This window comes from Mustela lutreola, chromosome 12 (assembly GCF_030435805.1).
Source record: "Mustela lutreola isolate mMusLut2 chromosome 12, mMusLut2.pri, whole genome shotgun sequence".
Lineage (NCBI taxonomy): Eukaryota > Metazoa > Chordata > Mammalia > Carnivora > Mustelidae > Mustela > Mustela lutreola.
Window position 1 is genome coordinate 48,184,272 of NC_081301.1, and position 15,620 is coordinate 48,199,891.

Below are 15,620 nucleotides of genomic sequence, written 5' to 3' on the forward strand. Positions count from 1 at the left end.
GTACAGATCTTAATCTTACAGTTCAATGAATTCTGACAGATGTACACACTTTTGTAACCACCACCCCAATCAAGATGGACAGACCGTGGAAATAGAATGTGACCCACATATTCTATTTAAAATTTTCCAGTAACCTCATTTTAAAAAGTTAAAGGAGACAGATGAAATTAACTTAACTATATTTTATTTAACCTACTATACCCAAAAATACTACCATTTCAATCTGGAATTGATTTTAAAAATATTATCAATGTGGTATTTTACATGTTTTTCATAAAGCTTCAATCTGCTGTATATTTTATGTTTGCAACACATCATACTTCGAATTAGCCATAGTTCCTTTCTTTTTTTTTTTTTTTTCAAGATTTTATTTATTTGACAGAGACACAGCAAGAGAGGGAACACAAGCAGGGGGAGTTGGAGAGGGAGAAGCAGGCTTTCTGCTAAGCAGGGAGCCTGATGCAGGGCTCAATCCCAGGACTCTGGGATCATGACCTGAGCCGAAGGCAGGTGCTTCAATACTGAGCCACCCAGGCGCCCCTATTTAGCCATATTTCTAGTGCTTACTAGTCACATGTAGCTAATAGCTATGATATGACCAGTGCAGATATAGACCACAGTCTGGAATTTCCTAAGGTGCTTTCTACCCTATCCTTCTCCTCCCCCCCTTAAGGCAACCACTATGCTGATTTGTCCCCATAGATTAATTCTGCCAATTTTTGAATTTCATAAAAATGATACATATGCACTTTTTGTGATTGGAATCTTTCAATGAGCATGTTCTTAAGATTCATCTGTGCTGTCCCAAATATCAGTAGTGCATTCCTTTATCTTGCCGAATAGCACCGTACAAATACACCACTATCTGTTCACCTGCTGACCAGCTGACGAACAGCTGGGTTGTCTGCAAATATGTTACCATTAATAAAGCACAACTGAAAATTCTTACAGAGTTTTTTTGTGAACCTGTCTTCATTTACTCAGGTAAATACCTAGAAGTGGAAATGCTGGATCATTAAGTAGGTTTCCATTCATTTTTACAAAAAAAACCCGCTGGGACGTCTGGATGGCTCAGTTGGTTAAGCGTCTGACATCAGCTCAGGTCATGGTCTCAGGGTCCTGGCACGGAGCCCCACGTTGGGCTCCACGGTTAGTGGGGAGTCACTTGTCCCTCTGCCCCTTCCCCTGCTTGCACTCAAATAAATAAAATCTTCTTTTTTTAAAGATTTTATTTATTTATTTGATAGACAGAGATCACAAGTAGGCATACAGGCTGGCAGAGAGAGGAGGAAGCAAACTCCCTGCTGAGCAGAGAGACCAATGCGGGACTCGATCCCAGAACCCTGAGATCATGACCTGAGGCGAAAGCAGAGACTTAACCCACTGATCCACCCAGGCACCCTAAACAAATAAAATCTTAAAACAACAATCACCACTACTACTAAATACTTTCCCACCATGGTTTTATCACTTTATATTCCTGACAATAACATGAGAGATATTCACACCTTCTCTAATATTTGGTATTGACAGTCTTTTTAATTTTAGCGAGCACAGAGGTATACAGGTTTCCCTATGAACAACAATGTGGACCTTTTTTCATGCCTATTACCCAATCCTAGAAAAAGCTTCCTTTTTGAAGAGTGGTTTGGACAGAAGAAGGGAGAGTTGTTACAAACACAAGTTCCTATGAAATCACTTATAATATTAAAATAACAAGACACACTTGCAAGGACTACTTGGGTCAGGCAGGTAATGTACATCTAAAAGGCAAAGGGACCACAGCAAATTAGAGCATGCGCTCGTCTACAGGAAGCTGCTAAGTGCTACTTACCACCAATAGGTCAATGCCATGTGGACAAGCAGGCCAGGTACTGCAAGATACTCCTGCCTCACGAAGAGACAGCAGGTATCTATGTTTTCATTAATATTAGAATTTAAAATATTAATCCTATGATAATCAAACAAAATAAGCCATACATTTCCAAACTCTGATTTATAGATATGTTGGTTTTTATGAAGACAGACATCCTTAGTATGGTAAACAATGCACCTTTCTGGATTGTTATTAATTACTGTTCAAAGAGGACACCTGGTAAGACAAGGGTTGGCAACTTCCCAAAGGCAGATGAAATCATTTTGAGTAGCAAGGCAACAATGCCCCAAAGAAAGTCAGAAAGAACTGTCCAGGGGAGCTCTCCCTTTCTTAGCAACCGTTCTATATAACCAAAGATACGCTGCTACATTCTTATTCTTAAATGACTAGCCACATCATATACATTTTGTAAGAATGTAGGTAACAGCTAATAATGCTTCAGTGGCCATGCCTACCTAGGAGTATCTGCATTATCTGGGGAGAGGAAACGAAAGATGTATATTGGTACAACAATATAGCTCATTTGGACATAGGTCTGGCTGTTACTCAAACAGCTAAACAGAGAGCAACATAATCCAACACTTCTGCTCTTAGGTTTCATTCTTCCTGGGTGTGTATCTATGTACAAGACCTTGGAGGGGGGAGTGGGGCGGGGAGGGGGGCTGCTCAGCGGGGAGTCTGCTTCTCCCTCTCCCTCAAACCCTCCCCAGTTCGTGCGCACTCACTTGCTCTCTTGCAAATCAATAAAATATTTTTTAAAAGACCTTGTAGGGGCACCTGGGTGGCTCAGTGGGTTAAAGCATATGCCTTCGGCTCCGGTCACCATCCCAGGGTCCTGGGATCAAGCCCCACGCATCCATCGGGCTCTCTGCTCAGCAGGGAGCCTGCTTCCTCCTCTCTCTGCCTGCCTCTCTGCCTACTTGTGATCTCTGTCTGTCAAATAAATAAATAAAATCTTTAACAAAAAAAGTGTCTTATAAATCTTCATATCCAGAGAGCCCTGCACATCCTGGCTTAAATTGTCAGTATTTTTATTTTAAGGTGAATGTTGTTTCCTGCCCAAGGAATCCTTGCCTACTGTTTGCTGTTGCAGTGGCCGTGGGGTTTGAGGGAGAAGCCGCACCACACCCTCTCCCCTTGCTCTCCTCCTCACCTCCACTCACCAGAGAATGAACAGATGACAACCTGGAAGAAGCCTTCTGAAAGGCTACCAACCTTTTCTACTTGAACATCTTCAGGAACAGGCGAGGGACTGTATGAGATTATGACATAAATAGGAACTCTTTTCCATTTAGACCCATAAATCTCTAAAACAAAACAATAACATTTTAAAATATAAAATAAAAGCAAACAAACAAAAAAGGCTGAAGTTTGGGTTTAATATGATCTCAAGCAAACAAGATGAACTTTAAAGGCACTCATAATAATAATATACAAATGATTTAAAAATAAAACTAACTAAAGGGCACCTGGGTGGCTCAGTGGATTAAGCATCTGACTTCAGCTCAGATCATGATCTTGGGGTCCTGGGATGGGGCCCTGGGTTGGGCTCTCAGCTCAGTGGGCGACCTGCTTGTCCCTCTCCCTTACCCTCTGCGCCTCCCCTCTCTTATGCTTGTATACACTCTCTCTCAAATAAATAAAATGCTCAAAAAATAAAAATTTAAAAAATAAAATTAAAGTACAGTTAACTTTTTACAACTTCCACTTAAAAACCCATATTGAATTAAATCACCACCCTGCCTCCTTTATATTAGTAATTCTCCAAAGCCCTAAAGCTAAACTTACAATGGGCAAATTCACTATGAGGCAACAATTTAGATCTTTCCTTAATGACAGCTTGTAATTTGGGGCATAAGGGATTATGGGCTCCTGGTAGCAAGCACAATGATCATAACAAGCAATGCTACCAGGAGTTAATGAAATAGCAATACAACTGAACTGTTCTCCCCAGTAATAAACAATACTGCTGAAACTTGGGTACAAGTAGCTACATTCCCTTCTCTCAGGCTCAGGTAAACATGGAAAGTTACTACAAAAGTAAGTTAACTATTTAATAAGATCATTAAAATAGGGGCACCTGGGGGGCTCAGTGGATTAAAGCCTGTACCTTCAGCTCAGGTCATGATCACAGGGTCCTGGGGTTGAGCCCCGAATCAGACTCCCTGCTGAGCAGGGAGCCTGCTTCCTCCCTCTCTCTCTACCTGCCTCTCTGCCTACTTGTGATCCCTGTCTGTCAAATAAATATATAAAATCTTAAAAAAAAAATCAGTAAAATATCCTTAAAACTCTAAAATATTTATTCTAAGAAAATAATCCAAAAGGAACTTAAACTTTACAAGGTAATTACTTCTTAGACTACTAAATATACAGACAGAAAAGTAGAGGGGGGCACCTGCGTGGCTCAGGTCATGATCTCAGGGATTGAGTCCCCTAGCAGGCTACGTGTTCAGTGGAGTCTGCTTGGGATTTTCTCTTTCCCTCTCCCTCTCTCTAAAATAATAAATCTTTAAAAAAAGAAAATAAAGAGGAAAAAAGGGGGAAGCAACTTAAAAGTCAATCAAAAATGAATTATTTGCAGGGCACCTGGGTGGCTCAGTTGATTGAGCAACCAACTCTTGGTTTTAGCTCAGGTCGCGATCTCAGGGTTGTAAGATCAAGCCCCACATGGGGCAGCGCACTCAGCAGAGTCTGCTTGTCCCTCTCTCCCTCTGCTCCTCCCCACCTCTCTTTCTCTTTTACTTTCTCTCTTTCCCAAATGCATAAATTAATAAAATCCTTTAAAAAAATTTTTAAGAAATGGGTATGATGCATAAACAATGAATCTTGGAACACTGGAAAAATAAAATTAAGTAAAAAAAAGGAAATGCGGGAGCCTGCTCCCCTTCTCTCTCTGCCTGCCTCTCTGCCTACTCGTGATCTCTGTCAAATAAATTAATTAAATTTTAAAAAAAAGGAAATGCATTATTTGATTACTTATGATAATTTTACTCGGTGGAATGTAATTAAGTCATTAAAATATGTAGCAACAGGGCACATGGGTGGCTCAGTCAGTTAAATGTCCGCCTTTGGCTCAGGTCATGATCCCAGAGTCCTGGGATCAAACCCCACATCAGGCTCCCCGCTCAGTAGGGAGCCCACTTCTCCCTCTCCCCCTGCTTGTGCTCTCTCTGTCAAACAAATAAATAAAATCTTTTTTAAAAAATTTTAAATATGTAGAAACATCAAAAATGTTTCCAGCAAAATGTAAATAGAGAGGATGGAAATAAAATATATATATGTAAAAATACAATGGAAAGGAAAATAAACAAAATGAAAACGCTTTTGTGAAAAGTTAATGGAGACTATTTTTTTCAATATTCAAAGTAAATGTGATACTATAAAAACCAAATGTCTTTAAAAGTGATATAAAAACATTCAACACATCTTTAAATTATAAAATCTAATTTTTCACCAGTAAAAACACTAAAAATTAATCTAGTTTAGCTCAAAACATCTCTTTCAATTCTTTATGTGAATGCTAAATTATATAAACTCCTGCAGTAAACCAATCACAAAGGAAGTAGAGAAGAAGTGTGGGAAATAAGTCCAAATGTCATGCTCACAAAACAATCTCTCCAATAATATCACACAATAACTAAGTCAACTGAACACAAACATGACTAACAAAAACACATAGTGGTCATTTGTGAATTATCTCTCAACAAAGCTAGGCTTTTTTAAAAAAGTGACTAAGACAGAGACTTTGAATTGAGCCAGACCTGGGTTTGAATTCTGACTCTACCACAAGTTAGCCATATGACCTTGGGCAATTAATTTAACTACTGTTAGCTTCCCAGAAGACAATAGTACCTTTTAGGTAGAGGGTTTCTTTAAGTAAGATTAAATGAGATAATAGTGACTGTAATATATAGTGGTTACTATATAGAAAACACTCAGTAAAACAACAGATGCTTACTAATACTATTACTAAAACATCTCTAATAGTTTTTCATAAACTGAAATGAAAACATCCAGCTAACTTCATTAAAAATAAAGAAAATGTAATATGTGGACAAAGGGAACAAATGGTAAAATGGAATTTATGAGTCTTTATCTGATATTTCACATGGTTTAATAAGCTCTGTACTCAAAGGCCCATAAAAAAGCTCATGATTTCCCAGTGTCCTTTACTTTGATGTATGAGAACAAAACTGTTTTACTAATCATTCCTACAGGAACAAAATGTAACTTGGCTGACAAGGCGAGTTAAAAGCTATGAAGAAGAGACTATTCAAAGGATCACAGTAGATATTTCTCCAAAAAGATACAGAAGTGGCCAAGAAACACAAGGAAAGATGCTCACTACCATCAGTCATCAGGGAAACACAAATCAAAGCCTTAGGAGAGATACATTTCACACTCACTAGGATGGTTACAGTTAGGAAAAAAGGAAGGGCAGCTAAGAAGAAGTGTTGCTAAGGATGAAGAGAAATTAGAATCTTCATACACTGCTGATGGGAATGCAAAATGGTACAGGCACTTTGGAAAACAGTCCAGCAATTTCTTCAATGGTTAAACACAGAATAAGCATGTGACCTGGCAATTCCATTCCTAGGTGCATACCTCCCCAAAATGAAAACCTAGGTCTATGCCAAAATCTGTACACCAATGTTCACAGCAGCATTATTCATAACAGACAAAAAGAAGGGAAAAACCCTGAATGTTAACTAATAATGGACAAAACGGGGGCACCTGGGTGGCTCAGTGGGTTAAAGCCTCTGCTTTCAGCTCAGGTCATGATCCCAGGGTCCTGGGATCGAGCCCCACATCGGGCTCTCTGCTCAGCAGGGAGCCTGCTCCCCACCCCCCACCTGCCTCTCTGCCTACTTGCGACTTCTGTCAAATAAAATCTTTTTTAAAAAATGGACAAAACATAGAATTACTCTGTAGAATATTATCCAACCATTAAAGAAATGAGGTATTGATACATGATACAATACGGATGAACCTTGAAAACACATTAAGTAAAAGAAGCCAGTCACAAAGAAAACAATGTATTGTATGATTCCATTTTTTAAAAATTGTTTATTTATTTATTTGACAGAGAGAGAGAGAGAGAGAGAGAGCAGGGGAAGTACGAGAGGGAGAAGCAGACTCCCCACTGAGCAGGGAGCCTGATGGGGTCTCCATCCCCAGACTCTGGGATGGTGACCTGAGCCAAAGGCAGACTCTTAATGACTGAGCCACCCAGAAGCCCCTGTATGATTCCATTTATGTAAACTGTCCGGAACAGGCAAATCCATAGAGACAGAAAGTAGATTCGTGGTTGTCTAGAGCTAGGGCAAATGTGAAGGGTTGGGGGGGTGACAGCTAAAGGGTACAAGGTTCTTTCTGTGGAGGTGGTAAAATGTTCTAAAACGGATTGTAGTGGTGGCTGTAGAATTTTGTACTAAAATCCATCAAATTGTAAACATTTAATCGATAAAAATAAATAGTATGTGATTTATACCTTAATAAAACTTTTTTAAAAATACTTGATTTGTCAGAGAGAGAGAGCACAAGCAGGGGGAGTGGTATGCAAAGAGAGAAGCAAGCTCCCCTCTGACCAAGGAGGCTGAGGTGGGGCTTGAACCCAGGCCCCTGGGATCCATGGTCTGAGCCAAAGGCAGACCCTTAACCAACTGAGCCACCCAGGCATCCCAATAAAACTTTTTTTTTTTTTTAAAGAGAGAGAATATTGGTTTTCAGAGACATAACTTTATATTAAGTGAAAAAGAAACGGGGCACCTGGATGCCGTAGTCAGTTAGGCAACCGACTCTTGATTTCTGCTCAGGTCATGATCTCAGGATTGTGAGATCAAAACCTGAGTAGGGCTATGTACTCAGCAGGGAGTCTGCTTAAGATTCTCTCTCTCCCTCGGCCCCCGCCCCCACTCGTGTGTGCAACCTTGAGCTCTCAAATAAATAAGTCTTTTTTAAGAAGAAGAAAATTGGGCGCCTGGGTGGCTCAGTGGGTCAAGCCGCTGCCTTCGGCTCGGGTCATGATCTCAGGGTCCTGGGATCGAGTCCCGCGTCGGGCTCTCTGCTCACCAGGGAGCTTGCTTCCTCCTCTCTCTCTCTGCCTGCCTCTCTGCCTACTGTGATCTCTCTCTGTCAAATAAATAAATAAAATATTTAAAAAAGAAGAAGAAGAAAATTAAGGCAAAGAGTAATGAGATGAGAAAGCTGATAGGAAAAAATATGGAAAAGATAATGCAAGACTATCAATTTTCCTTTGAAAATGGCAAACCCTCTGCTTGAAGATAAAAGTACTTCATTCCATGCTCATATTTTTCAAAGGAAAGAAGCCTCATAATAACAAAAGAAAGTCAGACTTGGAGAGGGTCCTGGATCTACTTTCCTTCTCTTTCACCTATGAGTCATGTGACCTTGGAAAGTTACTTAAATTGCCAGAGCCACTGTTTCTCCAGTATTAAATGATTCCCCATATCGCCAAATGTCCAAATATTAGGTGTAAATTATAAAAAGTAGTTCGGCCAATTAAAAAAGAAGAAAAGGTGTGAAGTCCTGAATCAATATACCTATAGTGTTAAGAGTAAGTTTCTTGGGGCACCTGGGTGGCTCAGTGGGTTAAAACCTCTGCCTTCAGCTTGGGTCATGATCCCAGGGTCCTGGGATAGAGCCCCGCATCAGTCTCTCTGCTCAGCAGGGAGCCTGTTTCCTCCTCTCTCTCTGCCTGCCTCTCTGCCTACCTGTGATCTCTGTCAGATAAATAAATAAAACCTTAAAAAAAAAAAAAAAGAGTAAGTTTCTTTTCCAGTTCCAAAATGGAAACTACATTCTTATCTTTAAGGTTCATCAAGATTCCTAGGATTTCCCCTTACATTTTTGTCTAGTAAAGCAGCATCGAAGAAACCCACACAGGAAACACAATCTTCACCTTCATAGAGTTGGCAATGACATGGAATCCATCCGTTCAATCTCTCATTGGAGGCCATGATACGTGATTAAGGAGGGTGAATTGCAGGCTTAATTTAACCCTCCAGAAAAACGAATTTCATAATTGTGACTCTAAAACTGAGGAATCCAGGATAGACCTTTAAAAAAAGAGCTCTACTTACTTACAAAAGGCAAGGATGGGAAAGTCCAGAGAAATTCAATTTGAAATGGTTTTCCAAATGAGGCACTTTCTAAAAGATAGGATTATTTGATTTTACTCTTTCCCTTATTGGTTTTTAAAATTTCATTGTTTTTGGCTTTCTATATTCTTTTTTTTTTTTTAAGATTTTATTTATTTTTTTTGACAGAAACACAGAGAGTAGAGGGAACACAAGCAGGGGGAGTGGGAGAGGGAGAAGCAGGCTTCCCGCTGAGCAGGGAGCCTGATGTGGGGCTTGATCCCAGGACACCAGGATCATGACCTGAGCAAAAGGCAGATGCCTAACGACTGAGCCACGCAGGCGCCCCAGCTTTCTATATTCTTAATTATATTTGACAGTTAAGGATCTAAAAAGCTGCGGATAGACAAATTACTACCAAATGCTACTGGGAAATAGATTTATAACTGTGCTGAATATTTTCATTCTTGAAACTCTCGGCAACCATCAATTGCTTCACACATGATATCAATTAGAAGACAGAATAAATGGCCTCAAAGAATGCATACTGGCTTCTATGGATAGCATGCTGGCAAAAAAAAAAAAAAAAAGATTAGCCCAAAATTAGTAAATGTGTCTTGGCAAGAGCCACCAAATTGAGTGTATTTTGCAACTTTAACACACACCACAGGACATAACAGCAGCAACTTCACAAACAATGAACACATACAAAAAAGGCTTGGAACAGCTTAAACAAAATACAAGGATCAATTACTACCGTCAAGATTCATCAAGGGGAAATAGATTATGCCTACTTATTTAAATGAACATAAAGCTATTCCAAAAAATTTTTTTAAAAAAGAGTATTTCTATTGCCAAAATTAACAGTGATACAGCCAATTTCAACAAATTCCACAACTCAGGGGAAAAAAAAATAATTCCATAACTCAGGACACTTGTACTATCTATGAGGAAAAGATGGTAAATAACACTAAGTACCTCTGGTAAGGGTCAATAAAACAGTGAGTTTATTCTCTTAGAAAAGAAAAATGAAAAATAAGTGACAAGAAAATAAGCACTCTCTATAAAAAATGAAGTTAAGTGACTGCCAGTATTGCTTTATGATTTATTAATACTCATCTTAATACAAAAAGGATTTGAAAACGGTACCTCTATTTGTTCAAAAGACAGAGTGGATTTATTTCATTTGCAACCTGTCAAGGGCATTTTTTTTTAGGTTTTATTTATTTACATACTTACTTACTTATTTGAGAGAGAGAGAGAATGCGAACACAAGCGGGGCAGGGGAGGAGCAGAGGGAGGGTCAAGCAGACTCTGCACTGAGGGCAGAGCCCAACTCGGAATTTGATCTCATGACTCTGAGATCATGACCTGAGCTGAAACCAAGAGTCAGACGCTCGGGCGCCTGGGTGGCTCAGTGGGTTAAGCCGCTGCCTTCGGCTCAGGTCATGATCTCGGGGTCCTGGGATCGAGTCCCGCATCAGGCTGTCTGCTCAGCAGGAGCCTGCTTCCTCCTCTCTCTCTCTGCCTGCCTCTCTGCCTACTCGTGATCTCTGTCAAATAAATAAATAAAATCTTTAAAAAAAAAAAAATAGTCAGACGCTCAACCGACTGAGCTACGCAGGCACTCCTTAAAAGTGAATTTTTGATTTAAAAAAAAAACATACAAGATTTGGATTTCATAACACGAAAAGAAACAAAAGAGGAAGGAGAGAAACACAATAGAAAAGAGAAATGCCTTCAACCAAGCAAAGGAAGGAATATTAAGGTATCAAAATAAGACACAGGCCTCATTAAATAAAATACCTAGAGACATGATGTCTTAACTCCTCTACAAGACAACGGAATGTGAGAAGCAAAGTGGCTGCCATGGGCGGAACACTTGCATCCCCTCCAAAATTTATATATTGAAATCACAATTCTCAAGATGAGAGTTTTAGGAGCTGGGATCTTTAGGGAATGACTAGGTTAAGAGGATAGAGCCTTCATGACTGGGGTTGGTGACCCTATAAAGAATCTCCAGAGACCTCTCCTGCCCCTGAAGCTGTGTGAGGTTGAAGCTATCTACAAAGATGGCCATCTAAGAACCAAGAAGGAGGCCCTCACCAGATGCTGAATATACCAGCACCATGAGCTCAAACTTACAAACCTCCAGACCATGAGAAAGAAATGTTTGCTAATAAGCTACCCAGTGTATGTTGTGTTGTATTACAGCAGCCTGAACGGATTTAGATCATATTTAGTAAAGTCCTCTGGGTAATAGTTTGGACTGGGGGACTAGACTTCAACAATCCTCAACTGTCTCCTTTAAGTATTGAAGGAAGTAACAAGAGCTTCGGTGCTGAAAGGACATGATACCGTCTATAGGAAGATGTTAAGTCACTGTTCTATATTATGTAAACTTTAGGGACAAGATTAAAAACAAAAAACTACTTAGAACCTTCTTGATGGCACCAGTATATCCAACAGCATACCACTTTTCCAGGAGCAAACTCAACATTTAAAGAGCACCTATGTCAGCAGACATTATGCCAGGTTTCTTTTGTTTTGGGGTAATCTTCTCCATTCACTTAAAGAACGAGATGCTCAGAGGTTAAGTAAACTAACCAAAGGACAGGAAGCTAAAAACTGGTATATGTCAGGTACAGTTCTATAACTGCCCAAAAACAAAGATGCTTCCTGCCATCTGGTACATTTTTCATGTCTCCAGTACTAACTACAGTTAATGATATCTTAGAGAAAATGGAATGAGAAAAATCAGCACCACACACTGAGCATTTCTTATGAGTTAATAAGCATCTACAGGCAACAGAGCCGTGTTAACAGCAGAGGACGGGTGGAGAACACAAAGGAATTACGGACACGGTAAGACAAAATTACCATCTGTTAGAGGAGAAAAGATTAATTTTGGAAAGGACTTGATTCCTGTTTAGAAAAAATAATGACCAGGAAATCCTCCAAAACGGTAACACTGATCACCCTTTGGAGGGGAAAGTATAGAATTCTCTCTTCTCTCAAAGCTCCTACTAAAAACTCATTTCCAAAAGAGGTTTAGAATTCTTTATTAGGAAAGCAAGATCATTATTCAAGTGACACTCGCCAATTCCAGATGACTAATGGAAGCAATAACAACAGTCATTGGTTTTGTGTAGTTGTCCCCTGCTGCAGCAGCCCTCTGCTAGGAGACCCTAACAGCTCTGCCACCACTGGGCCCAGACTCTAGAGGTAGAGCCCTCAGCACATACCGGTTCCTGAACAGTGATGGTGCTCACTCTCTGCTAAAGGAAATATCTACCCAAAAGAGCAGTCTCAGGGCGCCTGGGTGGCTCAGTGGGTTAAGCCTCTGCTTTCAGCTCAGGTCATGATCCCAGGGTCCTGGGATCATGCCCCACATCGGGCTCTCTGCTCAGGAGGGAGCCTGCTTCCCCCTCTCTCTCTCGGCCTGCCTCCCTGCCTACTTGTGCTGTCAAATAAATAAAATCTTAAAAAAAAAAAAAAAAAAAAAAAGGAAAAGAAAAGAGCAGTCTCATATCAAGTTCAGTCTCATATCAAGATCCTGAGTAAACAACCGCCCTCGAAGGTCTATTTTCCTTATCTATAAAATGGCGTTATAATCCCCATACTGCCGAATTAATGAGGAGCATAAATGGAAAGTACTTAGCACAAGAACATGAGCATATAAACACGAGTACAGTCACTGCCTGTTTTATTATAACATTACATTCATTATTGTACCAACCATAATTGCCAACACTAAGAGAATTCCATTTAGTCTCCTTCGCAAAAAGACTCCAATTGTGTAAGTATGTCTCACTGTGTCAAAACCTTTGGTTAGGGTCATCAGTGATCTTTGACATCATTATCACATTTCTCCAAAATACTGAAGATTCTGTCTGCTGAGTCGTCAACTGGGGAATGGGCTCAAATTCAGAAAATGGTTAGAGGTGCAAGTCTAACATCAATCCATCCTACCCAAACTAGTGACTAGGAAAGAAGGATCCTTTGCCAGTCTTCAAGCCAACCATAATTTCTGCTGGCTATAAAGTTGCCACGGGTGTATGCCAATCTCTTCACCTCCTCTGCTTCTATGGCATGCTAATCGCAAACCTAAGAAGCAGATTTACGCACGAGTTCTCCTAGAAGCATAACTATCCCGTGTTGCAAATAACACAGGAAATAAAGAACAAGGGAAAACAGAGTGGTTGTCTCTAGCCTCTGGAGAACGTCTGCGGAACCAGATATTTCAAGAAAGAATCTGACTAAACTCACTCCCTAACCAAATTCTCGGGGAGTGAACATTCAGCACTCGATTAACTGAATCTAAACTTATGTCCTTGTAACAAGTATGGTGCATCCAGTTAGTACTTTCTTCAAAAGGATCCAATATAAGGTTAAAAAGCCTACCTCCGCTTGGCAGAGCGCGTGAAGACCTTGGAGCACCAAAGCTGCTGGAGTGGCTTGATCAGGCTTGGTGCACTCGTTCAACACCTGGGAAACGGCTGCCAACATATCTGCACCATGCTGGTAGGGCCTATGAGAAAGGATAGTTTAGAAACAAGATTAAAGCTGAAGAGCACACTTCCCCCACCCCAGGACTTTTGCCTGATCAAAAAGCTTTAGAGCTTTCTTTACCCTTACATCCATTAAATGTTGACCCGCAAATACAAACATATGTTTTCTGCCACGATTCGTGTCATCATCGTTCCTGCTGTAATGTGAGGCTCATTTTTGATAAAGAAATATTATCCAAGCAAGAGGACTCTTGCTAACAAACTGTCTTCTCCCTAAACTGTAAATGCTATTGCCTGGATTGAAAAAACTCAAGTCTGTAATAATGGTGAGACTGAGGTAAGTTTCAATGACTTACCTCATTGAGATTATCTGTAAAGATAGAGCTATTCCTGCCTGCCGGGGGCTCTGGTACCATCCACTGACTACAAAAGCAGGGATTGGAGAGGAGAAGATGATTTATTACAGCAGTGACAGGTGGTGACACCGTAACGGCAGTGACACCTGACTAGGTGGTTACACCTATCACAGTAACGACGCTGATGATAAAAGTAAGGATATGAATCGTAACTGACGAACCCCCGCAGCACGACCCTGGATTCACTCACTCCTCCTCCTTCCCTTCTTCTCTTTCTTCCGCAGGCAGTGTGCTAGCCCCAGAAGGACCGGAACTTCTCAAAGAAATGCTCAGGTCCATCCCCGGCTTTCCTCATAACTGCTGTGTTACAGAACAGTTTCCACTGACAAACTCCCAACTGATGAAATTTGCCTGGCTGGATTCTACCATTTCACTGTCTGGAAAACAGTAATCATTTTCCAAAACTGGAAAACGTTGGCAGACCTTGAGGTGGAATAAGTTATCAACAGACTGACCTACTCTGATATCTAACTTCTCCTGAAGCTGAGCTTTAAGGGTGTAAAATCAAAATGTCGGCTAATAACCCTTCATCTCTAAAATGTCGTCCACGCCAGTAGCTCAAGAGAATCCACACGCCCAGGTCTTGGGTTTCATGTGTGTGTGACTTGTACAGTGAGGCTATGTTGACGTTGCCAAAAGGCTGAACTTAGAAAAGAGGCAGAACTACTGAGAAGTGGATACATCCTGACCCCAGATTTGAAACAAGAATCATCCACATTACCAGCTTCAGGATAATCCCAAATCTACAACAGCGGACAGAGTCACTTCCCCAATACCGTCATGTCTTCCTTACCTTTAGAGCATATGTGGGGATTAAAGATCAGGCCTTCTTTGTAATAATTCTAGCAATTAATTCTAGACAATGAGTCACAAATGAGATCTTCCCTATTCAAACTCCCTTTAACAATCAGGCATAATACAGGGAAAATATAAAAAAGAATAGATGACTACAGGGATGCCTGGGTGACTCAGTTGGTTAAGCGTCTGCCCTCAGTTCAGGTCATGATCTCAGGGTCCTGGGATCAAGTCCCGCATCAGGTTCCCATCTCAGCAGGGAGCCTGCTTCTCCCTCTGCCTGTGACCTCTCACTTTATTATTATTTATTATTGAATAAATAAATCTTTAAAAAAAAGAAGAAGAAGAAGAATTTGTTATAGTCCACTGCTTAAGTTTCAGGGATTTGTATACCCAAAAAAAAAACCCAGAAAACATAGCATCACATTTTTTTATCTTAATATTGAATTATTATCCAGAAAAGGATACGAATTTCCTATAAATCTAGATACAAGGCTAGATCTGAAATAAAAAGACATCCTTGCTTCTCAAAGTTATTATCCAATCCTACTAAGTTCTACAATCAGAAAACTGGAACTGAAAATTAATTTATTCTTACCCAAATACCCTCTATCATTCCTAGTTTTTTCCTTACAATAAAAAAATTAAGAGCAAAGGAATATATCATGATATCCACTCCCAAGGATTAAGCGCATCTTACCTTTGCTTACATATGTCTCTGATTGATGCTGCTTTGGCGATGAGTTTTTCCCACTGGACTTCCTTGCCCACAGACAGAGAAGGCACATCGGACATGGCCATGAAACGCTGCAATTCAGGGTAGACACGATCCTAAGAAGGGAATTTCATAAAAAAAGATAATTTCCCAACTGGAGTTGAATAATTATTTTACACAGCATTTCTACCTCCAAATCCCACAATT

The 15,620-nt window shown here is 40.2% G+C and overlaps 1 protein-coding gene across 2 annotated transcripts in view; it reads right to left on the minus strand.

Annotated features, from left to right (window-relative positions):
* FOCAD (focadhesin) overlaps positions 1–15,620 on the minus strand; it is a 314,072-nt gene that overhangs the window by 147,210 nt on the left and 151,242 nt on the right. For both annotated transcript variants that reach the window (XM_059143295.1, XM_059143296.1), the window contains 2 exons: positions 15,399–15,529; positions 13,381–13,507 (listed from right to left, as the gene is read on the minus strand). In XM_059143295.1, the coding sequence (XP_058999278.1) occupies positions 13,381–13,507; positions 15,399–15,529 (258 nt within the window). The remainder of the gene's footprint in view (positions 1–13,380; positions 13,508–15,398; positions 15,530–15,620) is intronic.